The sequence below is a fragment of the Petaurus breviceps genome, unplaced genomic scaffold, assembly GCF_028583685.1.
Source record: "Petaurus breviceps papuanus isolate PSGF00001 unplaced genomic scaffold, PetGlider_PUasm1.0 90740, whole genome shotgun sequence".
Classification (NCBI taxonomy): Eukaryota; Metazoa; Chordata; class Mammalia; order Diprotodontia; family Petauridae; genus Petaurus; species Petaurus breviceps.
The window spans coordinates 3,589,271-3,603,355 of NW_027187330.1; the positions used below are offsets into that span (position 1 = coordinate 3,589,271).

General features: G+C 37.5%; 1 protein-coding gene and 1 long non-coding RNA gene across 2 annotated transcripts in view; one reads left to right on the forward strand and one right to left on the reverse strand.

Moving 5' to 3' along the window:
- The window catches only part of LOC138145542 (uncharacterized), a 196,365-nt gene extending 189,036 nt beyond the window's left edge, over positions 1-7,329 (forward strand). The window contains exons 5-6 of the long non-coding RNA XR_011164249.1: positions 6,128-6,226; positions 7,232-7,329. This is a non-coding gene — a long non-coding RNA (uncharacterized lncRNA). The remainder of the gene's footprint in view (positions 1-6,127; positions 6,227-7,231) is intronic.
- The window catches only part of HPSE2 (heparanase 2 (inactive)), a 730,895-nt gene that overhangs the window by 169,446 nt on the left and 547,364 nt on the right, over positions 1-14,085 (reverse strand). Inside the window, exon 8 of the mRNA XM_069067170.1 lies at positions 6,554-6,660. Coding sequence (XP_068923271.1) covers positions 6,554-6,660 — 107 coding nt within the window. The remainder of the gene's footprint in view (positions 1-6,553; positions 6,661-14,085) is intronic.

A 14,085-nucleotide genomic window follows, 5' to 3' on the forward strand; every position in this document is an offset into this window, starting at 1 on the left:
CTTGCCTGATTAAGAATTTAGTCAAGAAGTCTTTAAACAATAAAAGAGCAGAGAATACAGGACAAAATTAACTACACATAACAGCTAATCCAGATACTATAGAGAGCAGCAAGTACAACAAAGAAAAAAAAATCACAGAATTCTAGGATCTCAAAGTTGGAAGAGGGCCTAGAACTTATTTAGCCCAATCCACATCTGAAGAAGAATTCTCTAGAAAAAAGAGTGGTGTAGTAGAAAGAGTAATGCCTCTGAATCAGGGAACTTGGGCTTGTGACCTTGGCAAGTCACTTAACCTCTGGAGACCAAAGTTTCCTTAACTGTAAAATCAAGGAGTTGGATTAGGACCCTTCTAAAATATATATGTAACAAGTAGTGGTGCAGACTTTATTGAAGATCTCCAGCGAGGAGAGCCTACTACCTCTCCTGGAAGGCTATTCCATTGCTGGACAGCATTAACTATTAGAAAGTTTTTCATTACTTCAAGTCCAAATCTGTCTCTTCATTTTTTTGTTTTTGTTTTTTTGCTTTTTGAAGGGCAGGTGGTTTAAGTGATTTGCCCAAGGTCACATGGTTAGTTTTTGTGTTAAGTGTCTGAGGCCAGATTTGAACTCAGGTCCTCCTGACTCCAGGGCCGGTGCTCTATTCACTGCAACACCTAGCCGCCCCCAAATCTGTCTCTTTTCAACTTCCACCTATTGGTATTAATTCTGCCATCTGGGGACAAGCAGAACAAGACAATTACATTCTCTTTCTCTCTCTGCCTCCCTCTGCCTGTCTTTCTCTCCCTTCTCTCTCAAATTTAATACTACTTAAAATACTTGAATACATTTATCAAGATGCCTTTCCCCCTCCTTCACTGCAGTCTTTTCTTCTAAGATAAATACTCATTGCTGCTCCATTCAGTTGAGGGACTAGATTTAAAGCCCTTCTTTATCTGGGCTTCCCTCCTATGGACACTGTCCACATTTCTGTTGTACTTCTTAAAATTCTGTGTCAAGAAATAATACTTCAGAAGTAGTCTACCCAAGGCAGAGTCCAGAACTCCTTAGTTCTCCACATTACACCTCTCTTAACACAGCTTGAGATTGTTCTGGCTTTCTTGGCTGCCATATCATGCTGTTGACTCATACACTAAAACGTTCAGATCATTTTTAAATGTCAATATTCTATAGGAACCAGCATCTAATAAGGGATGTTAGAATAAATTCAGAGGAGCTAACAACCAAGAGAGAATTCCACAATAAAACCCCTGGTCTCAGATGTCTATACCAAAATGCAAAATATAGGCAATAAACAAAGTAAACTAGAGATTCCAAAGCACAAAGCAAGCTTTACCTCATAGATACCACTGACATTTTATAGGATGACTCATAACTGGGCTATAGCTTTTGAAAAGTATACCTTATTCATAAAAACAGAAAAAATAAAAAGGCAGGGAGTAGCACAGTATATTAAGAAGATATATTCATTTAAAGAGGCAATATGATGCGGTGGAAAAAGAGATGTCCTTGGAACCAGGAAGACGGAAATACACTGAACAAAGGTTGTTAATGTTGTAGCAGCTGGGCAACAAGCAAAAATAGCTCCCTGGGAAGCATAAGGAAAAGAAAGGAGCAGAAATTATGTTGACAAGCCAGGCTCAGGTAACAGGAATATCCAGCCACTGGAGAATGGAGGGGAAGGGGTACAGAACATTAGAATTAAGGGTTCAAAATTCTATTGTGTCTGAAACAAATGGGCTGATCTGCTCCTTAGACTTAGGTAATATCGTGTCTTTGACCATATTTGCGATTCAGAAGAGAGGAGGAGAGGCAATTATATGTGAATATATAAGTTAAGAAGATAGTGAAATATCAGCATGGTCCTTGAGATTCTAACTATCTGTACCCTATGCTCATTTCAGAGTAGACTAGCTAGCCTAATTCTGAAACAACTTCACCTCTGCTCAAGTGATTTCCTCCTTCTGTAATGCACTTCTTTACTTTTAAATTAATTCCAACCAAGCTCCACAAACACACATTCACACATTCTGGCTATCAAGAATCTTACTCATCTTTCAAGACAAGGTGAATCTCAACTGTCACCTTCTCAGTAAAGACCTTCCATGATCTCTGCAGTCAGAAGTGATTCTCCTTCCTCTGCACATTCAACACACACTGCAGCACTCTCATGGCACACAGGCTTGTATTATAGTTATTTAAGTACATGTTTGATCTTCCTACTAGACTACACTTGATGATTTGGGCTAAGTTTAATCGTATCTGTAGCCCCCTCCATCGCATAATTTAGTGGTTTATACATGAATCAAGTTAAATAAACACTTACTGAATGAATAAATAGAGAAACACAAAGGGGAACCATTAATACTAGTAACGTACATATCCCACTTCACATATATTATGCCATCTGATACTAACAGCAATCATATTAGTATCAAATCAAATAAGATAATACTTGTAAAGTGCTTATCAAAGTGTCTGACATGAAGTAGGAGCTTAGTAAATGTTTGTTCCCTTCTCCCCCAATGAGTTAAGAACAAGTTATTCAAATCGATTCAATAAATATTAAGTTTCCACTACATGCCACAGAATTGGGACAGGCATTGGGGAGTCAAAGACAATAACAAAATAGTTCCCCTCTCAAGGAAGTTACATTCTTTGGAGAGGAACACCATATAAACAGATGAGACAATATAAAATTTAGACAAAGAAAATACAAGGTAATCTGGAGGGAATACTAACAACTTTGGGGGGGGGGAGAAGAAAAGCATCCTACCAAGAAGAAATACTGAAGGTGTACCTTGCAGGGGGCAAGTGTTCCAAGAACTAGGGAGGGAGGGAGGCCATTCTAGGCATAGGAGTCAGCTTGGACCAAAGAGTGGGAAGAGGCTATAGAATGCCATGTCCAGATACAACGTATAATCTCTTTAAGGCCCTTTAAAAAATAAATTTAGTGCTGAAAAGGAAGGGTCCAAAAAAGTGATTTTGTGTAAAAGAAAATATTTAAATCGACTGTTAAAGTATAAGCCATTACTGTGATTATAGACGGACATTTTAGTGACTGAAATGAATAGGAAAGGAACTTTTGTTTAATAAAATCTGCTAACAAAAGCTTGTGTCAAACATATCATGTCATAGAATCCACTGGCAGTCTGGTGAAGTATGTACAGAATAAAATATGATACAGGGGATTACAAAGAAAACCAATTATATTTGAAATATAGTAATCAGAATATTAAGAAATCAAGTTCATGGACCTCAGGTTAAGAATTCCTATGCTAAAATATATGTATGAAGAAACAATTTTCAGGTGGGACTTGAGCAGTTTGAGACAGAAAGTGAATGGCAGCATACACAGAAAGACATAAATCACCTTGTGAAAGATGTAGGGTGATGCTGTGCTTGAATGTGAACAATGTGATGATTTAAAGCAGAGGTCCTTAGCCTTAGAATAAATTTCAGGAGGTATGATAACTAAAGTGGGAAAAAGAAATCTTTATTTTCACTAACTTCTAACTGAAATTAAGCATTTTCTTTGTTTAAAAGCATGGAAAACACAAATACAAAGAAACAGTTTTAGGGAAGAAAAAGAAATTGAGCAAAGTGTTAAAAACTTAAGAGTTGCAGGTCATCATGGTCCCTCAGTAATTTGCATATAACTATTTACAACTTAATAAGTTAAAACAAAAGAAATGAGACATCACAATTATTTTAAGATGAAGATATCATTTAAAAAGTAATGCTGATTTCTTTATTTTTTTGTTTTTTTGCTTTTTGAAGGGCAACTGGGGTTAAGTGACTTGCCCAAGATCACACGGCTAGTTTTTGTGTTAAGTATCTGGGGCTGGATTTGAACTCAGGTCCCCCTGACTCCTGGGCCGGTGCTCCATTCACTGTGCCACCTAGCTGCCCTGTAATGCTGATTTCTTCAAAGGAAGTTGGTGAGGTATTAGTTTTTAAGTAAAAGGGACTCCCCTGAGTCAAGAGACTTAAGATATTTTAATGTATATGAGAGAGGAGAAGAAACTGAGACAGAAGAATTAACAACTTGACAGATGAGGATAAAAACAACACGAGGTCAAACATATCTTGTCAATGGTCTTTGCTAGTTCCTGACTGGCTGAATGAAGGCTGCAGGTTCCACCACTGGCCCCCAGTGCCACCTCAAGTGTAAGAGTCAGGTTTTCCAAGAATTTCATGGAGTTCTTTTCTTGCTCCTTCTCTTTTGAGAGGGAAAGCAGAAAGAGGAAAGAATGGTACTCTTGCTCCTTCACCATATAAGAAGAGGTGATGAGGCTGATTTTGTCTTACCCAAGGAATGAACTTGAACTGTTTGCAGTGAGCTCTATGCTGCCTGGACAATGCTGTATCCTGGCAAATGAAGAGTTGGCTGGATTGGTCCACATTGTTAGAGACAATTTGCCTGATGAATTTTGCAGCTTTCAGACTTGAAGAAAACTGCTGTTTACATTAAGAGGCAACACTTTCAAAATGCTTTTCTCAGGATGACTGCAACTAAAAAAGCTTCTAAGTGCTAAGCTAGAGTATAGAAGAGAAAGGAATGACTAACTGGAAAGCAGTGAGACCCAAAAGATGATCAATTAAGAGAGAAGTAGTTTTGTGTGCAGCACATGTTTCTGAATGGACTAGTGACATCAAAGTCTGCAGTCCAGAGTTGTAAGTCATGTCAAACAAGCACCAGCCCTGGAATCAGGAGGACTTGAGTTCAAATCTAGCCTCAGACACTTGACACTAGCTGTGTGACCCTGGGCAAGTCACTTAACCCCAACCACCTTGATCCCCACACCCCCAAAAAGATGTCACACATTTTGAGATTTTTTCCCACATATGCTTCCCTTTCAGATTCCTGTTCAAAGGTTTCCAAAGTGGGTGATACCATCCCCTGGAGGGGTGCCAGAATGATCCAGGGAGTCAGAGGTAGCCTCAGGGCAATGGGGGAGATGTTGAATAAAAACAAGGGAAAGGTAGAAGCATAAGGAAAGAAGAGAAGAAAATCTTGAAAAACTGTTAGTACATGTTTCATCTGTTGTATAACAGAGTCAAAGTTATAGTGATTACATTATTTTCCAAATAAACCCACAAAATGTAAGTTGTAACTGGTTAGAAGGTCAAGTTAGACCTTCACAAAGGTCTTAACAAGCAAGTACTGGCAGACAATGTCATGCACTGTTGGGAAGTCTAGCATGCACTGGCAGGAATATGTGCGTGTAATGACTTGTTTATAATATGATGGTATATGGTCACAAGATTGTGTCATCAAAATTTTACTGAAGGGAAAAACCCACAAATTTACAATAAATTATTAAATTTAAGATGTGTCATTTAAAAAAAAACCTTTCTTTTGAAATGACACAAATTTAAAAATATGTTAGAGTTAAAAAAAGTAGATTTTCATGAGGCACTGAGTAATTTTTATCTTTTAAAAGGGGGTGGTAGGCTGAATAAGTTTGGGAACCTCTGCTATAAATATATTACAATCCTCCTCCACAGATACTTAGTGTGTTGGTAGAGACATGTGATCAAAGTGTATATGTGAATTATGATGCATTTTACTGTCCATGTACTTAATATATAAGTACCTACAACATTATCATTATTTCTTTTGTCTTGTTAAGGAAATAGTTCTATTTAATATTTTAGAAGCATCATTACTGTGAGTGATGGTTACTTTAATCAGAAAAGCATTAGTTGGGGTTTCAAGAGCTAGAGTGGTGAATAATGGAAGTATATCTCCTCTCAAAAGGGTTATCCCTAGTACAAGAACAATTATGAGTGTAACCATACTCAGTGATGGTCTGTCTCTGGGAATCTAGACCTGTGAAAGCAAGCTAGAGTGAGCAAGCCATAGTAGAGAGTACTTATGTGCTCCATTCCAGGTAAGTAGAAACCCTACTTGTGCTACACAGGGAGCAACAAGCAGGACAATTTCACTATGAACTTAGGAGAAGAATAATTTGTAATCAACTTAAAAAAACACACAACACAAAGCTGGGGCTAGTTTGGGAAGATTTTAAGTGAAAAACCAGAACAGTGTATGCTATTCTAGACTCAAAAGGGAATCACTAGAGCTTGCAAAGGGGAATGATCTAGTCATGCTTGTTCTTTAGGAGCATCCATTTCACAGTTTTGTGGAGAACTGCTTCAAAAGAGGTGATGTGGTTCAGAATTAGGACAGCTGTGGTGCGAGAGGAAGGAAGAGGCTGAAGGTGAGAGATGACTGGCAACTTATTGGACGTGGAGGAGAGGGGAAGGAACAAGAGTGAAGAGTAGAGGGTGGGCTTATCTGTATTTAAAGTGAGGAAACTTTGGATCAGATAATTTAAGTGACTTGCCCATGATCACACAATTATGAAATGTCTGAGGCAGAATTTGAACAAAGGTCTCCTGACTTGAAATCAAGCACTCTATCCAAACTACCTCTCAAGTAGTCAAGGTGGCCCCAAATCGGCAGAATAAGGTAATCAGGAACATAGCAGGAATGCTATAGTTTTTCCTTCCTATCACCTTATATCTGAAATTCAGATGTTACTCACAAGAATCCAGCAGCATAGGAATCAGAGAGATTGTTTGTGCCTCCAGCTGAGGTGGTTACAACACCCTCAAGCCAAATCTTCTTCCCTGGGGTATATGTGTTTACCACCTGTTCATAAAACAAAAAGCCATGAAAATTATGAGAAGATGAATCTCTTTTCTCCTTGCATGCTAGAAAAAACTCATTGCCCTTTAGCAATTTAAATCTTCCTGTGTGCTCTTCCTAGATCTGAGCCCTGGATTGGGTGCTACTAAATGAGAAGTTCTACAAGCTGATAGTCTGCACGTGCTAGGAACTTTCCTATATATCTATCAGAACTTGGCAGAAATGGGGAGTGTCATATCAAGGACTTATTAAGTACCTACTGTCTTACCACTCCCTGAGCTGGGTGGTAAGGTTTAGAGCTAAAACAAAATTTCTGCCTTTGTTGAACTTAAAATGGTTGGTGGTAAGACAAAAAGAAAGATAACTATAATACAAAATGTTACATGGTTATTGCATTAGGAAGTTGCACTACAAAGTGCTACAGAAGAGTAGAGGAGCAAGAACATACCCAGATCCTCTGGACGATCACACTACCCCAGGCTCTGATCCAAGGACCATAATACTGAATGATTCATTTATAACTTTTTAACTAAAAATTTATGAAGTATTTATATGGTACTTTTGTCTTTTCCAGAAGATACTAACTTAAAAATGATGGAAGCTCAGAAGGAAATATATATATATAGGTATAGCAAAATGGAAAAAAAAAACACAAAACAAAAACTCTAAGAATGAATATGGCTCACAAGTTGAAAATGAATCAGCATGACAAGTCATTAAAAATATGGTATGTATTATTAATACTGGGACATTATCAGTCATGAAACTCCTACTTGGGACACCCAAGGTAATCTTTTTTAACTGATTAATTTTATTTGTTGTTTTTTACTATTAACTTACACCAAAAAAGACAATTTTCCCATATGGAGCAGAAGACAAAAGGAGATTCTATACATGAAACCACGGATCTGCATGTCATACTGCTTGTTTTTTTCAAAAGCATGTAATAAATTCCAGGTTACTTTCAAAGCTGTCCTGCTCATCTGCAATTCATTTTTAATTTCCTTCTGTTCTTTTTGTGTATTTTAAAGTACGTCATGACCTTTTTTCCCCTGGGAAGACAAGGCTTAACAAAGCCACCAACAACTTCATCCAAAGTACCAGCATCACAGTCATGCTTCTTCAGTCTTTGGCATCTCTGGCTGGCCCTCGGAAATCCTCAACAGCCTCAGCAGCTCTGGCTAGCCCTCGGACTCAGCAGAAGTTTCAGCTGGTTCCCAGAATCAAAAAGACTTCATCCAGGTTCTACTAATCAAAATCATTCTCTACAACCTGGGGAGTCTTTCCTCTTCAGCCTCCCTGGCAGCAGCAGCTTCTGCCTCCATGAAGCTTGCTCCAAGAAGATCTGTCTCTCCCTCTCTGGGCTTTTCCTCATATACACATGGCATTAGCTCCTTCCAGTTTCAGACAACCCCTTCCTGTTCTGTCAGCAACAGGGATTCATACCTTCTGGTTTTTTTTTTTTAACAGAGGCTTGATTAATTACTAACTGCTAAATACCTGTTCTCTTTGCCAATACAAAGGGATGAAATTACATTATTATTTTTTTGGCCTTTATTAATTTATTTACTTTTAGTTTACAAGATTCATTACCACAATTCCTTGAGTTTCAAATTTTCTCTCCCTACCCCATCCCCCGCCCACCCATGGCGGCATACAATCAAGTATAGTATCTGCAAATACTTTCACATTAGGCATTAGTCAGGTTATAAAGAAGGACTGTAACAGATGGAATGAAGAATGCGAAAGAGGAAACAAAACCAAACAAGAAAACGAAAAGGGGCAGGTAGTTTCCTTCAATCTGGATTCAATCTCAGTTTTTTCTCTGGATGAAACATCTCTCTTCATTATCAGTCTTTTGGGTTTGACTTATGACTCTGGACTGCTGAGAAGAGTCCAGTTTGTCAAAGTTGGTCATCACACATACATTGTGTCTGTAATTGTGTACAAATTCCTCCTGGCTCTGCTCTTCTCTCTCAGCATCAGTTCATATAAGCCTCTACAGGTAAATATGAAGTCCATCTGCTCCTCATTTCTTATAGCACAATAGTATTCCATAACATGCATATACCACAACATGTTCAGCCATTCCCCAATTGATGGGCACCCCCTTAATTTCCAATTCTTTACAACCACAAAAAGAGCTGCTATAAATATTTTTGTACATATGGGTCTTTTCCCCACTTCTATGATCTCTTTGGGATACAACCCTAGAAGTGGTATTGCTGGGTCAAAGGGTATGAAATTATTTATAGCCCTTTGGGCAAAATTCCAGATTGCTTTCCAGAATGGTTGGATCAGATCACAACTCCACCAGCAATGCATTAGTGTTCCAATTTGTCCACATCCTCTCCAGCATTTGTCATTTTCCTGTTTTGTCATCTTAGCCAATCTGACTGGTGAGATGTGGTACCCAGAGTTGTTTTGATTTGCATTTCTCTAATTAATAGTGATTTAGAGCATTTTTTCATATGTTTATAAATATCTTTAATTTCTTCCTCTATAAACTGCCTGTTCATATCCTTTGACCATTTATCAATTGGGGAATGACTTGTATTCCTATAGATTTGAATCAATTCTCTGTATATTTTAGAAATGAGTTCTTTAGCAGTGACATAGGTTGTAAAAATTCTTTCCCAATTTTCCACTTCCCTCTTAGTCCTGGTTACATTGGCTTTGCACAGAAGCTTTTCAATTTAATGTAATCAAAATTATCCACATTGCATTTTATAATGCCCTCTAATTCTTGTTGGGTCATAAAGTCTTCCCCTCTCCACAAATCTGACAGGAAAACTATTCCTTGCTTTCCCAGATTGCTTAGAGTATCAGCCTTTATACATAGATCATGCACCCATTTAGACTTGATTTTGGTATATGGTGTTAGATTATGGTCTATGCCCAGCTTCTGCCATACTATATTCCAGTTTTCCCAGAAGATTTTGTCAAATAGTGAGTTCTTATCCCAAAAACTGGGGTCTTTGGGTTTATCAAATAGTACATTACTACAGTCATTGACTGCTGAGTCTTGTGTGCCCAATCTATTCCATTGATCCACTACTCTATTCTTCAGCTAGTACTGAGTAGTTTTGAGGACTGCTGCTTTATAGTACAGATTAAAATATGGTATAGCTAGTCCACCATCCCTAGCCTTTCTTTTCATTAATTCCCTTGATATTCTGGACCTTTTGATCTTCCAAATGAATTTTGTTACTATTTTTTCCAGCTCTGTAAGGTAGTTTTTTTGGTAAACTGATTGGTATGGCACTAAATAAATAGTTTAATTTAGGCAAAATTGTCATTTTTATTATATTAGCTCGAACCAGCCACGAGCAAATGACGTCTTTCCAATTAGTTAGATCTGATTTTATTTGTGTGAAAAGTGTTTTGTAGTTGTGTTCATATAGGTCTTGGGTTTGTTTTGGCAGGTAGATGCCCAAGTATCTTATAATGTCTGAAGTAACTTTAAATGGGTTTTCTCTTTCTATCTCTTGCTGTTGAATTTCATTAGAAATATACAGGAATGCTGAGGATTCATGTGGGTTTATTTTATATCCTGCAACTCTGCCAAATTTATTTATCATCTCAAGTAGTTTTTTACTTGATTCTCTAGGATTCTCTAAGTTTCATCATATTCTCTAAGATTCATCATATCATCTGCAAAGAGTGATAGCTTGGTCTCTTCTTTGCCTAATTTGATTCCTTTGATTTCTTTTTCTTCTCTAATTGCTACTGCTAACATTTCTAGTACCAGATTGAATAAGAGGGGTGAAAGTGGACATCCTTGTTTCACCCTTGATCTTATTGGAAATGCTTCTAGCTTCTTCCCATTGCATATAATACTTGCTGATGGATTTAAATAGATGCTACCTATTATTTTAAGGAAGTCTCCATTTATTCCTATTCTTTCTAGTGTTTTTAATAGGAATGAATGTTGTATTTTGTCAAAAGCCTTTTCTGCATCTATTGAGATAACCATGTGGTTTTTGCTAGTTTTATTGTTGATATGATCAATTATACTGATGGTTTCCCTAATATTAAACCATCCTTGCATTCCTGGAATAAATTCTACCTGATCAAAGTATTATTCTTGTGATAAGTTGCTGTAGCCTTTTTGCTAAAATTTTATTTAAAATTTTTGCATCTATATTCATGAGGGAGATCGGTCTATAATTTTCTTTCTCTGTTTTATCTCTTCCTGATTTAGATATCAGTACCATGTTTGTGTCATAAAAAGAATTTGGTAGCATTCCTTCTTCACTAATTTTCCCGAATAGTTTGTAGAGTATTGAAATCAATTGTTCTTTAAATGTTTGATAGAATTCACTAGTAAATCCGTGTGGCCCTGGAGATTTTTTCCTAGGGAGTTCACTGATGACTTGTTCGATTTCTTTTTCTGATATGAAGTTATTTAGGTAATTCCTCTTCAGTTAATTTGGGCAACCTATATTTTTGTAAATATTCATCCATTTCCCTCAGATTGTCAAATTTATGTGCATACAATTGGGCAAAATAATTCCTAATTGTTGTTTCAATTTCCTCTTCATTGGTAGTAGGTTCACCCTTTTCATTTTTGATGCTCAGAATTTGGTTTTCTTCTTTCTTTTTTTTATCACATTGACTAAGGGTCTATCAATTTTATTGTTTTTTTTTCATAAAACCAGCTCTTAGTTTTGTCTATTAATTCAATAGTTTTCTTAATTTCAATTTTATTAATCTCTTCTTTGGTTTCCAGTATTTCTAATTTAGTATTTAATTGGGGATTTTCAAATTTTTTTCTAGCTTTTTCAATTGCATGCCCAATTAATTTACTTCTCTTTTCTCTAATTTATTCATGTATGCATTCAGGAATATAAAACTTCCCCTAAGAACTGCCTTTGCTGCATCCCACAAATTTTGGTATGATGTCTCATTATTGCCATTTTCTTGAATGAAGTTACTGATTGTTTCTATGATTTCTTGTTTGACCCACTCATTCTTTAGGATTAAATTGTTTAGTTTCCAATTAGTTTTTAGTCTGTCTTTCCATGGCCCTTTATTGTATATGATTTTAACTGCATCATGATCTGAGAATGATGCATTTATTTTTTCTGCCTTTCTGCACTGAATTGTGAGGTTTTTATGTCCTAGTACATGATTGATTTTGGTGTATGTGCCATGTACCGCTGAGAAGAAGGTATATTCCTTTTTATCCCCATTCAGTTTTCTCCAGAGATTTGTCATACCTACCCTCTCTAAAATTCTATTCAACTCCTTAACTTCTTTCTTGTTTATTTTGAGGTTGGATTTATCAAGCTCAAAGAGGGAGAGATTAAGGTCTCCCACTAGTATAGTTTTGCTATCTATTTCTTCCTCCAATTCCTTTACCTTCTCCTCTAGGAATCTGGATGCTATACCATTTGGTGCATATATGTTAAGTAATGATATTGCTTCATTCTCAGTGGTGCCTTTTAGCAGGATAGTTTCCTTCCTTATCTTTTTTAATTACATCAATTTTTGCTTTTGCTTTATCTGAGATAAGGATTGCTACCCCTGCTTTTTTTACTTTAGCTGAGGCATGATATATGATATTGTTTTTATGCCTCTTTGTGTGGCATAATTTACCCTTTTCCACTTCATTCATTCCTTTTCTTCCACGGCAGTCCCTTTGTAGCCCTTAATAAGATTTTTTTATAATCATCATTTTGTGTAATTTATACTCATACCCTCTACTTGTATATAAACAGTTTGCTCTTATTAAATAACAGGGTGTGTGTGTGTGTGTGTGTGTGTGTGTGTGTGTGTGTGTGTTTTCCTTGTTTACCTTTCTATGTCAGTCTTACATCTTGTAATTGGAGGTTGAATTTTCCATTGAGCTTTGGCTTTTTCATCAGGAAGTCTGGAAATCTGTTATATCGTTGAATGACCATCTCTTTGCCTGGAAGAATATGCTCAGTCTCACTGGGTAGGTGATTCTTGGTTGTAACCTGAGCTCTTTTGCCGTGTGGAAAATTGAATTCCACTGCCTCCGATCTTTCAGTGTAGAGGCTGCCAAATCCTGTGCGATCCTCACTGTGGTTCCTCTATATTTGAATTGTTTCTTTCTGGCCACCTGAAGTATTTTCTCTTTTACCTGGTAGTTCTTGAGTTTGGCCACAACATTTCGAGGACTTTTCAATTTGGGATCTCTTTCAGCAGGTATCTGGTGGATTCTCTTGATTTCTATTTTACCCTCAGGTTCTAGTATCTTAGGGCAGTTTTCCTTAATGAGCTCTTGGAGAATGCTGTCCAGGCTAATTTTTTCATCATGATTTTCTGGTAGGCCTATGATTCTTAGGTTCTCTCTCCTGGATTTATTTTCCAGGTCAGTTATTTTTCCTTTGAGATATTTTACCTCTTTTTCTAATTTTTCATTCTTGTTGTTTTGTTTGACTAATTCTTGGTTCCTCATAGAGTTATTTGTTTCAATTTGGTTGCTTCTGGTTTTTAGAGCTCCTTTTTCATATCATACACTTTTCTTTTTAAGGAGCTGTTTTCTTCATCATAATGTTTTTCTAATTCTGCAAATCTGATTTTAAAAGAATTATTCATTTTGTCTTCTATCTCTCATTTGGTTTTCAAAGTTCCTTTTGAGCTCATCAAGGAGAGCTTTCTGTGCTTGGGACCCATTCCTGGTTGATGTTCAGCTGTGGGTGTGGAGTCCACATTGTCTCCCTCTAAGTTTGGTTCCTTCCTTTGAGGATAGTAGGACTCCAGAGTCTTTGTAGTCTGCTTTCTACCCATTTTGAGGCAGCGCCCTGGCCACGCCCTTCCTCTAGGGTTCCCAAGCCTTTACTGTTGAGGGTTTTGCCCTGGGGCAATAATTACTATGTTTTCAGCGGTGGCGGGAGGGTTGGAGCAGGCTGGGTTCACTCTGTCATCTTGGTCGTTGGAGGGCCTGATAGGGGCTTTTTAAATGTCTGGGCTATGGAGTGGTAGTCCCAGTAGTATTTGCTGTCCTGGACAAGGGTCCTGCATTTGCTTCTTACCTTTCTCTTTCCAGTCCCAGCCCTTTGGTGATAGGCCTGGTAGTGGCCCTTGTGGATAGTGGGATGACTTGCCCCCCCTCATTGGTCAGGCCTCCTCCCAGCCTACCCTGCGCTGTTGCCTCCTGGCCTGCCCCCCAAATTACATTACTATTACAGGGGGCACATATGAGACATGTTATGAAGGTGGAAATATCCATCTAATTTTCAAGCTTGGGTGAGAAATTCAGAAGAGAAGAGGTTTTTTTGGGGAAAGAGAATGAGTTCAGTTTTTGGACATGTTGAACTTAAGGTATCTATGGGATTCTGAGGTATACCACCTCATACCTATCAGATTAGCTAACATGATAGAAGAGGAAAATAACAAATACTGGAGGGAATTTGGGAAAATTGGGGCACTAATTCACCATTGGTGAGGTTGTGAACT